The sequence below is a fragment of the Gallinula chloropus genome (genome assembly GCF_964237585.1).
Source record: "Gallinula chloropus genome assembly, chromosome: Z".
In the NCBI taxonomy this organism is placed as follows: domain Eukaryota; kingdom Metazoa; phylum Chordata; class Aves; order Gruiformes; family Rallidae; genus Gallinula; species Gallinula chloropus.
Genome location: NC_140089.1, coordinates 40328821 through 40343135, shown reverse-complemented (window position 1 = coordinate 40343135; position 14315 = coordinate 40328821). Strand labels below are relative to the sequence as shown.

At 40.4% G+C, this 14315-nt stretch overlaps 1 protein-coding gene across 2 annotated transcripts in view; it reads right to left on the bottom strand.

The window, feature by feature from the left end:
• The window catches only part of TRPM3 (transient receptor potential cation channel subfamily M member 3), a gene marked incomplete at both ends in the record, with an annotated part of 433595 nt that overhangs the window by 42040 nt on the left and 377240 nt on the right, over positions 1-14315 (bottom strand). Inside the window, 6 exons of one of the 2 annotated variants that reach the window (XM_084277970.1) lie at positions 2105-2272; positions 4840-5068; positions 5925-6214; positions 7329-7358; positions 8696-8836; positions 8982-9017. In XM_084277970.1, coding sequence (XP_084134096.1) covers positions 2105-2272; positions 4840-5068; positions 5925-6214; positions 7329-7358; positions 8696-8836; positions 8982-9017 — 894 coding nt within the window. The remainder of the gene's footprint in view (positions 1-2104; positions 2273-4839; positions 5069-5924; positions 6215-7328; positions 7359-8695; positions 8837-8981; positions 9018-14315) is intronic. The other variant, XM_084277971.1, reaches the window with a different exon arrangement.

The window sequence follows — 14315 nt, the reverse complement described above, 5'->3', positions numbered from 1 at the left end:
ACAAAGTAAAACATTCTTTGCCTTGAATGGAAAAAAGGTGGAGAAAAAATATGCAGATCATTCTGACTACAATAGCTATGGCTAGGGTGAGTTACTGATCTATTGAGCAATTAATCATTTGCAGTATTACATCACAATCAATTATTAATCTTATTAATGAATGATTAAGGCATCCTTAATGTAAGTGTGACTAGAGGCAAAATTCACAAACGCACTTCCCAAACAGTCTTGCAGGCATCCTCTCATCTGTGGAGAAAAGACTTGACCTAACGTTTGACAGTCCATTTATAAAGCTATAGCAATGCAAAACTTCAATCTAAAATATTTTCTTATCTTTAAAACATGTCAGGGAGGAACATTTTCCTTGACATTGTGCCTGAAGGTGACTAAATGTAACTGGCTATGGCGTCTAAACACAGAAGCATTTGTAAAGCTCTCTTTGCTAGCACATCATCTCTCCTCCTTACTGAAGGGCACCTAAATCAAGAAGCTTTGTTAGAAGTCCTAAAGTGCAACAATATTAAGTCAGTGTATCAAAGATGTTTCTAAACTTGTTGGACTCCACAGAAACAGTTCTTGTTTTATAAATCAGGCTGCAAATGTCTGAAACTTCACTAGAATGATGCATCAGATTTGGAGGCATTAAGGGCAGAGTCAGTGACAGGGAAGAGCAATAGGACTGTCAGCACATGGAAGGGAAAAGGGAGGGAACATCTAAGACTCTGGAAAAGCAGGTCCAGTTCACACATCACTTCCTTGTAGCAGGAGTCAGAAGGTAAAAAGGAAACACAGTATTGTAGACAAGAAACCAGGAGCTGGGATAACTGCAGAGAGACGGAAATTACTTCCTCCCCAAATTTCTCCCCACCGCCTAGAAAAAGGCAGCTTGCAAAGTGCTTATTTGATTTGAATAGGCACTTCATAAGTGGATCAGAAGCCAGGGATAGTAAATTGTAATTAATAGCTAATGAGCAAAGAATGGCCCATTGCTGCTATTCTGGCTTCTGGTCCTTCCCAACGGCCAGGTTCTTGCCTGCAAACGGGTCCTGTAGGTGGGTCTTGTGGGCTGCTCCTTCGGCTTGCCTGCATATTGGGTCCCGTAGGCAGGTCCTTCTGCCTGCCTGCAGACAGGGTCCTGTGGGCAGGTCCTGCTGTTTGCCTGTGGGAAACAGTCTGGGTTTTGTTTGTTTTGTTGTTGTTTTTTAAATTTTTTTTAAAAATAATTAATGTAACCAGGAAAACCCCTTTTACTTCTGTGCCTCTATCCTGGCTGAGACCAACTGGGGTTGAGTTTTAAGCCTTTCAAACACACCGCAATCAAACCCAAGCCTAAGGAAACTAAACTAAGGTAGGTCACATAGCTCATATGATAATTGCCCAAATTAAAAAGTGTGAAACAAGTGTGAAAACAAGAGACTAGAGGCAGGTGATTTGTATAGTTTCCAGAGCTTTAGCTAGTTGATTCTCTTTGTGGTGCAAATTATTCTTCTAAGGATATGTTACTAACACTGTCAAGTCCTTCCTTATGCAGTTCTGCTGAGCAGCAGTAGCTTTTCCTAAGGGCTGAGTTGTCTAGCTGCTTGCTGATGTCTTGTGTGGATTAAAAACTGCATGCCTGTATGTGTGGTGGGCAATGTCCACAAATTCATAAAGAATCATGAAAAAAGTTTTCATCACTTCTCTTGCCTGCTTGCATACTTACTTGTCCTCTAATGAGGTTAACCAAAAGAAAAAAAATTATCTAGTTTCTATGAACCTTCATCACTTCTTACTAAACTGCTTTTCTACCAGAGAGGCCCACTCATCTATCATGGCTGAGTGTCTCCAATTCTGAAGTTTATTCATTTATTTCAGACAACATGGCATCAAATTGAATCAAAATATGAGGATATTACATCACAACATGAGGCTTCAGCATCACCATTCACTGCTGCAACATTGAGAAATGATGCCAACTTGTCTGGTTTGAGTCCCACTGAAGAGAGGGGAGTGTTAAGAGTGGTATCCTATCATCTGCTAAATTTAGCCATCAGACAGCCTGCCCACAGAGGTGGGAATAACAAATTGACAGTACTGAGGCTGGTGATTTATTGTTGGCACTTACGGTGAGTTCCATGTCCTCCTCCTCTTTTTCTTTCACTGGTTTCTCTGGTTCCTCTGGCTCCTTCTCCTGAAGATGGATCTCATTGGCTTGGGTCATGTAAGGCATATCATCTTTGTTCTTGAACTCCAAGCTGAGGATTGAAGGAGGAAGTAGAATTCCTAGAATTACCTAAAGCAATGATAATGATAACAATAATCATCACAGTAAACAGATTACAACCATGATGGTTACTTAGTATCAAATGGAACAACTCCTTTGGGTCATTTAGGAAAATAAGGATACGTGTGCATATGAGTTTCTACGACAATAGAATATTTGTCACTTGGGGTAATGTTTTCAAGAGCTCCACAGTAAAACAAAGCACAAAACTTCTATTAGCATTGCTCTGATTCCTCTGGCTAACTGCCCCCCTTGAATATGTTATCTGGTTACTCTGGAATGTATTCTGGAATGTAACAAGCATCTTGTTGCATTCCAGAATACCTTTACAAAATACAAGGTGGGACTGGAGGAGTGGTCAGATCTTGGACCTGCAAATTTCTGTGTATTACATAACGGACCATGTCGGTATAATTGACACACAAGCAGTATTCATTTCTACAGAGAGGGTGAACGGGTCTCAAGCTCTCTGGGTCCATACTTAATGCACACAGGTAGTCAAGGTGTAGGTGTGTGTGGATCTGAGGAGATAAGGCAAAGCCAGCAATAACAAATGTTGATGTGGTTAGCTATGCAGTCCTCTCAGATGATTTTGCTTCAGTAACCTGGCAGCCGCGAATGCGCATGTTAATGCCAGCTCTTTCCTTTCTGCCTTCCCTCTCTTACGACAGGGGAGTGCAGAAACCATAACAATTACATTGTGTGATGCTTGTGGTTAAGTCAGTAGCGTAACTGAAGAGACATAATAACACAGAAGGAAGTGGCCACAAGCACAATGCCTTCTCCTGGTTTTGCTGTAATCTCACAGAAAATGGTTTTGCTATAAATCTCTCCCTAAATGACAGTGAAACCAAACAGCTTGTTGTCAGGTCAGATTGGGTGGCTGCTTGTGCTCATCTTATTGACAGACAGCATGTGTGTTGTTGAAACCATCCAAAGCACTGCAATTAGGAGCAGTTAGCCTACATGGATGCTGTGTCCAGCTTCAGAAGAGCTGAGCACCAGGCTGCCTGCACTCTTCCTGCACTCAGCATGTTGCAAAACTGCTATGTCCAGGGAGAGGGGATTACGGGCAGACCTGGCTTTCCAGAGAGGCTATTTTTAAGATCAGTCAGGATTAACAATTACCTTCTCCCCTCCTATCGGTGCTATACATCCCCAGCAAAACTCTGAAGTATTACATCCAGCCTTCTTGTTGTTTGCCAGTTTCAACAGGACAAAATTTTTCATGGGAAATAATCCATGACTCACGCTTGCAAATTTATTTCTTTGCCATGCTGCTTTTTGCTCATGTAGCTTGCAGCCTGCTTTAGCTTTCAAAAGGCCCTGCTAAGGAGCTTCAGTGAAATAAAACAGAGGCTAGAAACCGAGTAAGGGATCATTGTGAAGCCATGATGTTACAAGAAGCAGAAAGAAAACAGCCTGTAACCTTCAGTTATTCATTGTGAAAGAAAGGTCTGGTTTATGGCTTAAGAGATGCATGCTGCAGAGAAGAAAGCATGAAGTAGGAAATGAGTTTCTGCACTGATCCCCGCCTACCCAGGTTGAATATATTCAAAGCCAAGCAATGAACAAGGCAGCACTCCCGCAGAAGGACAGTGGGCCTGCAAGTCAAGTCAGAAATGTAGATAATAAAGGTGTCTCCAAATGTGAGAATGCTTTCTGTCTGCAAGCAGAACAGTATTTACACACAGCTCCTGCAGGAGGATGATGAGAATGCTATCAGGCTTTTATTCCCATTCATTGCTGTCACTGGATTAGGCCCGGTATCCTAACAATGCATGTACTCATAAGGATTCTTGACATTGTTGAACATCTTTTCACACAGCAAAACGGTTGAGGAATTTTCACTTTTCATACACATAATTAATGCAGGAGAGAGTAACCCTTAAGTGAAAATATTTCTTGGTTACCTGTGAGGAAGAGGCAGTTCCTGCTCATGTACTGACTGGTGAGTACTTTGGTGAAAGTAGCCAGCACATGGACACAAGTTCACCTCCCATAATTCACCTTGCTTTGTTAGCAGTTTCACCAACCACGGAAGCAAAGCTTAAGCAGCTTTGAAAATGGAATTATCCTCTAGATCCTCTAAAGCAATCCCTTCAAGTCAGTCCTCAGGAAGATTGGCAGAGGATTGCAAGAAAGTTTGTACTGCTAGATTTGGCCTGTTCTGGGGAACGTTGTGGGATCAGTACCTTTCACTGATGATTAATTCACTTGCACACCCTGTTTCTTTATTTATCTTTAAAAAACTTAGCTATCTCCTCAAGTATCCAGGCAGGATGACATAATAACCTCCTGTCTTAATTCTTAATCTGATAGCTGTCACTGATGCTGGAGGGGGGTGGCTTTGATAAAGATGATGAAAAAAACTAAGTAACTAGCTTTGAACTTGAGTTTGTGGTATGCTCCTCACTGAAAATCTGAACATAGGAAGAATACACCCTGCTTAATGTTGCTATAAGGAAGCACCTGAAATATGGTTAATTGCACTGTTATTACTGATTTGTTGTGAGCCCCATCACCATAATTTAGAACTCCTATGACTGCTAATTTTATTTTAAAACAATGCTGACCTTCAGGCCAGAATTTTTGCGCATCCGTAGACGGCCCATCCACATGTCTGTGAGGAGCATTTGGCTGCAAGTGTGAGCAATGAAGTCCCTGTGCTTGGCTGCCACTGCGAGCTGCAGGCATGTGGCGTTGCTCCAGTTCTTCAGCTCGTAGGTCAGCAGTTTCATTGCCAGTTGCTCGTCCTGCTTGTATGACTGGTCCAACAGCTCCACCGCCAACTGGCCAAAGTCCCTGCAACAGAGGGACATTTGTTCATTCCCCTTAGCCCCAGCAGTCTGCTGCAGAAAACACCCCTCTGCAACTGACAGCCTTTGCAAGGGGCATGCCACCTTCCGTCATGCAAATCGTGATGTTGACTGTACACATGGAAACCCACATCTTAAAATGTGAGTAGCTGAGGGTAAGTATATAAATAAGTACCCTGACTTAGCAGTGATGAGCACCCACACCTACCAGCTGTCTGCTCCCACCTGCCTGCCCACCGCCCTGGTATTTTCTAGATGAAATCCACTGGTTATCTGCAGTTTAGAGGGTTGCTTCTGTGCTGTGTGCCCATGGCTTTATGGTCAAGTGTCCTGGAAAAGGGAGCATCCAATGCCCTTTTTTAAATTTCATGCCTCAGACTTTCAACATCGAGAAAGACTCTTATGGAATCTAGTATCTTGGCTTGCTCACTTAAGCATGAGCTCTTATCTGATTACCACTTCTGCCTGAATGTTATGCTTATAAGGATTTCAGCAGTTGTTCCGCTTGGGATGAGCAAAGTGCCTTGGAAAAGCACACAGAAAATTTGCAGCCTGACTCGTGAGGCCTTGGGGAGAACACGTAGACAGTATAGATATTTCATTGCCTTCTTGATGTCCTCTCATTTCAGAAGTTATACTGTTAGCAACTGCTTCTCTGGCAGACAGATTGTTGAAAAGCCATTTAGACTTTCTCTAAGGGATTGAATTTTCCCTAAAAGTTATAAATGAAAGCAGATGCAGATAAGCAAATTTCGGGTGGAATCTGTAGCAGCTCTTTATCTCTTTTTTTTTTTTTAAAAAAAAAAAACAAAACATGAAAGTGTACATGAAAGAAAATTCACCTGGAATTATGGTTCAGCTCTTGGGATATGTCATCCACCATGTCATTTTCTGATGCTTCATGGGCCATAGCTTTGCAAAGTTTACAGGCCACCAGTGCTTTAGCCATAGCCTCTTCGCCATGCTGCCAAAAGAAGAGGGCCATCTTCTGACGCTTCATGAGCACAGCCCACACCATCAACTCATGGAATGGGAAGGGGAAATGATTGATCTCAGGATCATCCAAGTCAATATCAACCTCCTCTTCTCTTTTTTTTGTTGTTTTCCTCCCGCGCCGCAAAGGGACATCATCCTGTGAGAATTGCAGAGATTTTTTTTTTCACCAGTGAAGGAACTGAATCTATTCACACAATGCATTGGAGTTGGTACCTGAGATGTCAAACATGTACCCCACTGGTCAGCCTCTTTAACTGTTTTTGACAAAATATTTAATGCAGAAAAGCAATGAAAAATATTGGTCCATGTACTATAATTAAGAAATCACTAACCTCATAACTAAACATGGGGAGAAAGAGCTTTGAACTATCACTCTGAATAGCTATTTCTCCCTAAGAATACAGAGCACAATCAGACAATATCCAGAACTATTTTGGAAGAGCTACCATTAAAATAAAGCTAAGAGTTCACTCCAAATATAACATCTGTTGTAATGCATCTGCCTTATTCTGCCTCCAGAAAGTACATATCCAGGGTACGCTCTGGTCTGCTGAAGACTCTCTCCCTGCTTATTCTCATGTTCCCTTCATTTATCTTCTCTCAAGTGTAGGGATTTCCTTTCTTAATTTCCATTCTGCCTTTCCCATGTTTATCCCTTCTTCCTCCAGTTTGTTCTTGTTTCTGTCACCATTAGTTTCTTTCCCATTTTTCCCACTGCTTTTATCAAATGAGCTGACCTGTTCTTTGCTGTGTCTGTAGACAGCAAAATGAAAAATGTTATACACAATAAACAAACAAGAAACAACTCCTATCTATCTCCTTGAAGCATTGTTAGTGCCAGAAGTGTCAAGAAAACTGATAGAAATTTGGCCAACATGAAAGTTTCTGTATCTCTCTCTGCAACTGCTTCATTTCTCTGAACATATTTTAAAGTTATGTAGTTATCTGGCTGAAGTTCTGCTTCACCTGACACACTTTGTTTAATCTTCATGAAAAGAAAAATTATGTATAGTTGAGGCAGAGCCTTCTTTTCTCTTTTCTATCCACTGGAGTTTTATTAAGAAATGTTTCTTAATTTGGTCCTTGTGTAAACAAATTACCTAGATGAAAAATTTGTGCAGTGCATTTCTCATATAAAACTTGAAAACAACTATTGGTGCCTTCACTACAGCAAATTTAAACATCATCTTGATATAGTGTATGTTCATCAAAGAAGGAGAAGACATTAAGATTTATCACAGGACACCTACCTCCATTCCCAATAGCTTCAGGGCTTTTGGCTGTACAAAAAAGTTAGAAAAATGTTATCTCTCCCAGAAGGGTGATGAAAAATTACAACTACATAATTATATATGAGTATATAATAGACAATCTATCATATAATATAGATAATATATGTACAATATAATGTAATTTTATATATACACATCAATCAAATAATACATACATATATTTAATTCAATCATGAATTTGACTCTATGTCACCAAAACACACAACATGTAGATTCAGGTACAAATTACATCTGGCTGGGGGCTGTTTCAGTGGAAAGGAGATAGAAATTACTGCTGAGGCATGAATGGATTTGTATATCAGCATATTGGCCATTTGCCTGGTGCACTTTTATAGACAGCTGTGGAGCTCCTCTATCTGTTGTTTCAGTATCTTTGAAATAGTTATTTAAATGTTTTTCTTGATAGAGCGACTAAGGGAAGGAGGTGTCTCCCAGCAGCTACAATTACTACCTTTCCTCTCAAAAGTGAAGAATGAAAGCATAGGGAAACAAACCAACACATTTCTCATGTTTTCTGTAACCATTTCACAGAGCTGTTGCTCTTTATAGCCGCTTAGAACAATATTCAGTGGTGTGTGTTGCTAAAATCTGAACTGAGGCAGGAAATGAAAGTGTGAGGGAGGTAAAAATGGGCAAAGAAAGAATACAAATCTCACTGGGAGCAGTTGAGCAGATTTGTCTTCATGCTGGGTTGGGTTTTTGGCATTATGAATGACAATAAATACCTTTTATGTTTTAGAAAGGTAGTAAACTTTCTTCATATTCACAGCATTGTAATCAATCAAACATGAAAACAAAAATACTGAATGGTGTGTTTGCCATGAGCCCTCTGACTCTGTTGAAGCCACATTCAGGCAATAAAGCCAATTCTGAGTTACAGGTTTCTTTGCCCTGATACTGTCAAGTCACAGTCAGGAAGATGAGCCATCACATAGGGAATACACCTATCAAACCAGAATTTTTTTGAGGTCTAACTCAGGTGCCCTATGGTATTATCGGTACACATCAAAAGTCTTGTCTTTCAAAATCTGTGGATACTTGTGATTACAGATTTTAGAGCCAGAGGCGACCTGTTCATGTCCTGGTCCCACCAGGGCTGCAGAACCCAGTAACTGTCTAACTAAATCAATAAAAAATGTAGCTTGTATCAGTGGCTGGCCTGTGGTGTGTTGTGTTGAAACCGGTGCTATGTCAGTAACGGAAATGAATCTGTAGACTGAATGGTGTGTGCATGTGGATTTCCCCAGCCTGGAACCACCTAAGAAGCTATGGTAATCCCTGCCAGTGGTTGCAGTCATACGGATGGCAAATAACTTGCTTCTTACCCTCTTGGGCCCAAATAAATTGTGGTACAGTGTTCTGAACCGCTTTCTTGTGTAATTACAGCGATATGCTCCTCCCATCAGGTACTCTATCACCAAACCAATATCAATCAGACTTATCCGATAATCAGGAGGTAGGTTTCCCTGCAATGAAAGTAAGAAGGATGGTGGGGGAGGAAGAAATGCTTATTACTGGCATTGTTAAATAGACTTTATAATGATGTTAGAATAAAAAAAAATTAAGTAGTTTAAAACAGGAATTTATTATTATGCTGGTTAATTAATTCACCTTAAAATAGATCCAACCGAAACCTGGATATTCTCGCTTGGAAAGAAGACATAAGTTAAATAAGAAGGTGAAGAACTTGTTGGAAGTAACAGAAGATAACGTCAGTACACAGTACTCATATTCTTCAGCTGGGGAAACAAGGAACATGACTGCAGAACAAAAAGCATGAGGATCAGCACACTTGAAAGGTCAGGCACAGTTTCTGGATTCTAATTCTGCAAGATAGCACCTTTTCTGCACCATCTGTCCCCCACAACCCTTGTCCTGGCATCTAATGTCTTGGCTGGCATCTCTTTGGTCTGCCTCATCTGTACTGCCAAGGCATGATGTAGTGACATCATGCGACACAATTTGTTCACACGGAAACAACTCCTGCATGTGATCTTCCCCTCCTGCTGCGTTTCCTTGTCATGTTCTAGGGAAGGAAGGGCAGGGACGGAAGAGCTGTGCTAGCTACTCTAGAGGATTACACAATGCACGAGATATTACTATTGTTAGTTGCTAGAGACAAGGAGAGCCAGTTAGTGTTTGTTCTGGGGGTTGTGTAAAAATAAAAAAAATTCTTTGCTTAAATTTCACACCTAGTATAAGGAAAACATCTGTATGTATGGAAGTAACCATGGAAGCTGCAATGAAAAAATCATCTGTGGCTAACTCTGTGGAGTTTTGTTCAAGAAGAAACATACAGGCTTAACAGTTTTCCTAGATGGTGTCTCCTGGAATTCCCAACATATTTTGCTGAAAGCCCTCTGAGCACAGTTATCTTGTTGCTCGATTTCCAGCAGTGACAGGGAGATCGTTTCCCAAGTGGTGAACTGTGCTTGTGGCAAGGGTCATTAGCAGGATCCTGGAAAAGGCATCTGCATACTTGCTCATACGTTTATTTTTCTTTCTTATCCTCTGTTACGTATGGTCTATAAAAATGATGTCTTCATCATGTACCTTTCATTTTGAAGGGAAAAAGAATGATAAATAGTCCATTTCTTATTGTCCTCACTTTGTGAACTCCATTGCAAGTATCTTCTCCTCACTGTCAAGCCTGAAAATGGCAGCACTAAGGTTATGAGTCCTTCAATACTTATGAGTGGCAAAGCTACTGAGGTAGCAGACTGTCTCTTATTGATTATGAATCAGAGGCTGCTTTTGGGTTAACCAGGCATTTCTGTTCTCTAGCAGCAGTAAGCCTGATCTCTGGGGATTTGCAGGTGAACATCGCCTCTTTGGGGGCTTTCTGGTGATGGAAGAACAAGAAGCCAGTGAGGGCACATCTGCTCTTCTGTTCCCTGTGGGAGCTCCTCAAGGGAAACTCTGATCCCTTTGCATCAGGAAAAGGGTAATGGGAAGGGAATGCCCCCAAATGAAAGTTTTCATCCTCTAAATCACTGCCTCCAAATTGTTCAGATGCCAGTTTATGGTTTGGCAAGCTGTTCCCAACCAGAAAAGAAGTCATGATTCAGCAAACTGTGAACAAACAGGTCACCCAAGTCTAGAGATCTTATTAGAAACCCTGATGATTTCCAGAACCTGTATATCATTGTACAAAAGATGTCACTAAAACTAAAAGTGGAAAGAGAGGCAAATTATCCCTCTGTGAACTGCAACTGGAAGCCTTGGAAAAAGAGAAGATCACTCTAGTAAAAAATTAACTCAAGTAAACAACATTGCAGGAGGACCAGGAAATTGTAATGGTTGGCTTCAAACTTTTCAGTGCACTGTAATTAAATAATCACATTTTCTATGATAATATACAGCAGAAATTACAGTTAGCCTGTAGCTCTTTTTATGTGGTCATCAAAAGAAGGTTAGTAATTCTCATGGAGCAATTTTATGATTGCCCTGTCTTGCTGGAAATATCTGCATGTCTGCAGCTATCTGCCTGGCCTCTCTGCAGATGTGCTTATTAGATTCAGAGCAGAGAAACACTAATGGAAAGCAGATGGCAACTGGTTCTGCAGAAGAGATGAAAAGCATGCGAAGATCCCACTTTCTCTTCTACTTCAGCCAGGAAGAGCAATGCTTATTTCCCTCCCTGCTCATGGTGGTATAAACAGCGTGCTGAAGGGTTGAGAAAGGGAGGTAGTGCTGTGGTGTACCCTGCCCAGAAATGGGCTGGGATTCAAACAGAGACAAGATCAAACAAATTTAGTGGCAAAAGGTCAGCCGCCAGCTATCTTCCAGTAACACCCCTTAGCATATCCTTTTGCACTTTTGCTGCTCTTGACTAATCTAATGGGTGGGGGAGTCACTGTAGTTTGCAGGAATGCATATTAGCGTACTTAATTTGGGTCCAATAATTTTTATTCTGAACTGTTTAAAGAAAAGTAACACAAATCTAAAAATCAAATTCTGCCCTTATTTTTTTTCCTTTTTTCTTTCCCAGATGTTCTTTCTCCAGAATGCTTAAGGCAATGACAGTTTTACTAGAACAAAGATGAAGGTACTGGCAGAAGTGGGAATTGTAGCTCCAAGACAGAGCTATAGTTCTTCAGCAGACTCCTACTAGCTTAATGTAAGACACTAAAACCTAATGCTTTGATATTAAGTGGCAAAAAATACTTTGGCAATTAAGAAAGCACAGCACGCACCAGGGTACTGCGTGTTTTAGAAAGAGTGAGCTTTTTTCAGTTCTTCTGATTCCTAAAATTTCTTAAAGGGATTTAGGTAGAAAATTTCCATTATAGTAACTGTAATAAAAGATGCATCTAAACCTCCTACATATTATTGAAATATTTTACTAAAACCCCCTCACAAATTCACAGCAGAAATGCACAGTTTATAGACATAGACATATGTATGGCTCCACGCTAACACACAATTACTTTTCCAACATAAGCAGTCCTTGCAAAGCCAATTGGACCATCCCTGTGAGAGGTGTTGTGCATGGGCCAAAGCATTTGCTGTATCAGCAAACATCTTGAAATTCCTTGGCAGCAGTGAGTGTGCTTGTAAATGAGACACAGTGATGCGAGAGGGACAGAACCCCTCCAAGAAACGTTTTTTGAATCAGAAACAGTGTGGCCAGGTCGACTAGGGCAGTGATGGTGCCCTTGTACTCAGCACCAATGAGGTTGCACCTTGAGTGCTGTGTTCAGTTTTGAGCCTCTCACTACAAGACAACATTGAGCTGCTGGAGCATGTCCAGAGAAGGGTAATGAAGCTGGTGAGGGTTCCAGAGCACAGTTCTTGTGAGGAGCAGCTTGATGGGAGTGGAGTTGTTTAACCTGGAGAAAAGGAGGCTGAGGGGAGACATTATCACTTTCTACAGCTACCTGAAAGGAGATTGTGACAAGGTGGATGCTGGTCTCTTCACTCAAGTAACAAGCAATAGAACAAGAAGAAATGGCCTCAGGAGTTTTAGACTTGATGTTATGAAAAATTTCTTGACCAAAAGGGTTATCAAGCACTGGAACAGGCTGCCCAAGGGAAGAGATGGAGTCACCATCCCTGGACGTATTTAAAAGACACTTAGATGTGGTGATTAAGGACATCGTTTAATGGTGGGTTTGGCAGTGCTAGGTTGACAGTTGGACTAGATTTTAAAGGTCTTTTCCAACCATAATGATTCTACAATTCTATACAAAAAGGAAATACTTGGATGACCTAATTCTAGCACATCCAAGGTGGTCAGGAACGATAAAGGAGAAAGTATCTTTTCTAGGTATGAAAGGTATCTCTGTTAATAATCAGGTAACATTTTATTCTTAGAACAAGTTTTTTAGTTCTAATTCATTATTATTTTCATGAGGAAGCTTAAAATCTGAATTTTAGCTAACTGATTTAAATGTTTTTTCACTTCAAGTAAATTTGTATGTTTAGCAAATGCTAAGCCTCTGATTTTTCATGCTAAGGAAAAAATACTACTTAAAAAATTATGTATATTGTTTATTAGTTCTCTGGATATGTAGGCATACAGTGGCAGTCTAAAATAAAGAACTTTGAAAGATTACATCACCCCAGAGTGGGTTTAAAATTTATCGATCATATACAACGCTTGGTTTAAAGAGAAAGAAAAAAGAAATCTGTTAATTTCGAGCCAGGGAAGGATTTTTAAAAAACAGCCTGTAGAGGGCAATCTCCGCTTACAGATGGGATGCCAATCGGGCCACTGCTTCTTCAGCCTGGTCTGGATACATGACTTTGTACCGCCTAGGGAAAGAAGTCAACCCTGGACGTTACATTCTCTACCCTAGACAGGAGATGTCAAAAAGGCCATGATGCAACTATGCAGGCGGATTTGATCCTGCATGTATTGTAGTCGATTAAATAATGCGTCTGATCTCTAAGTATCCATTTTCTATCTGAGAATTTGCAGTGATGCAGATGTAGATATCTTTTCATAGTGCACGTTTTAAATTTGGTATTTATGCATAAAAATACAGAGTATGCATAGCTTTGTAAGTGTTGTCTCAAGGTGTCACAATACTTTTTTGTCTTTATATTCTGTGATATTGTAGGTTAGGGCTCTGTCATCAAAATATATATACTCAAAAAACCTAGCATCTGCAAAGTGATGTGGTTGTCATGCAGGGTGGACCACTTAGCTGTCAAAGAGTGATATCCATTAAGAAGTTATTTCCAAGGAAGTGCTTTCTTTCAAACTGTTGTCAGATCTGCTGACTGATTTACAGCTAGGTTGACTGGTAAGGGATCTGCTCAGATGGCAGGGCTATGGCGAGCTGTCACTTTTCTCTGAGAGAATCAGGATTGTTTCTCATAACTCACACAATGAGAAATACAACCCCAGAGGTGCAGTTTTCTGATGAAGGTGCCAGGGGGCTGAACTAGACCGTTTTGTTTTAAGAGCCCTTAACTATATTCTAGGAAGAATTTATATTGACTTCATGTGGTGGGAATTACTGGAGAGATGTGAATAAAGAAAGATGATTTTTCAGAAAAATGACCACCATCTAAGATTCACCAATCACTGTGAAAATAATGTCATTAAATACAGTGTAAGTTTATTTAGTGCCAATGTCTATCAATATATACCTATGAGTACTGGTCGTTTTTGCCTATTTTGATGCCTTTTTGTCTCCTTTAAAAATACATCTTTTATTAGGGATGCAAAAAAATATAACATTATTTAGTCACTCCATATGCAAATTGCTATGCATTCAAAGGAAGACTTGTAAAGGTGATCTTGGGGGAGGGAAGGAGTTTGAAAAGAAATATACACGTGATGCTTGTTTCAGACTCTTACAGGCACATAACCCCCCACAAATTTAGTAAAAAATAAAATTCTGATAACTTGGGCTTTAAGCGAACTAGACAGTCTAAACGCTTTCTAGAATTACTCTGCTCAATCCAAGGGGATTTGTGTATAAGAATAATTTC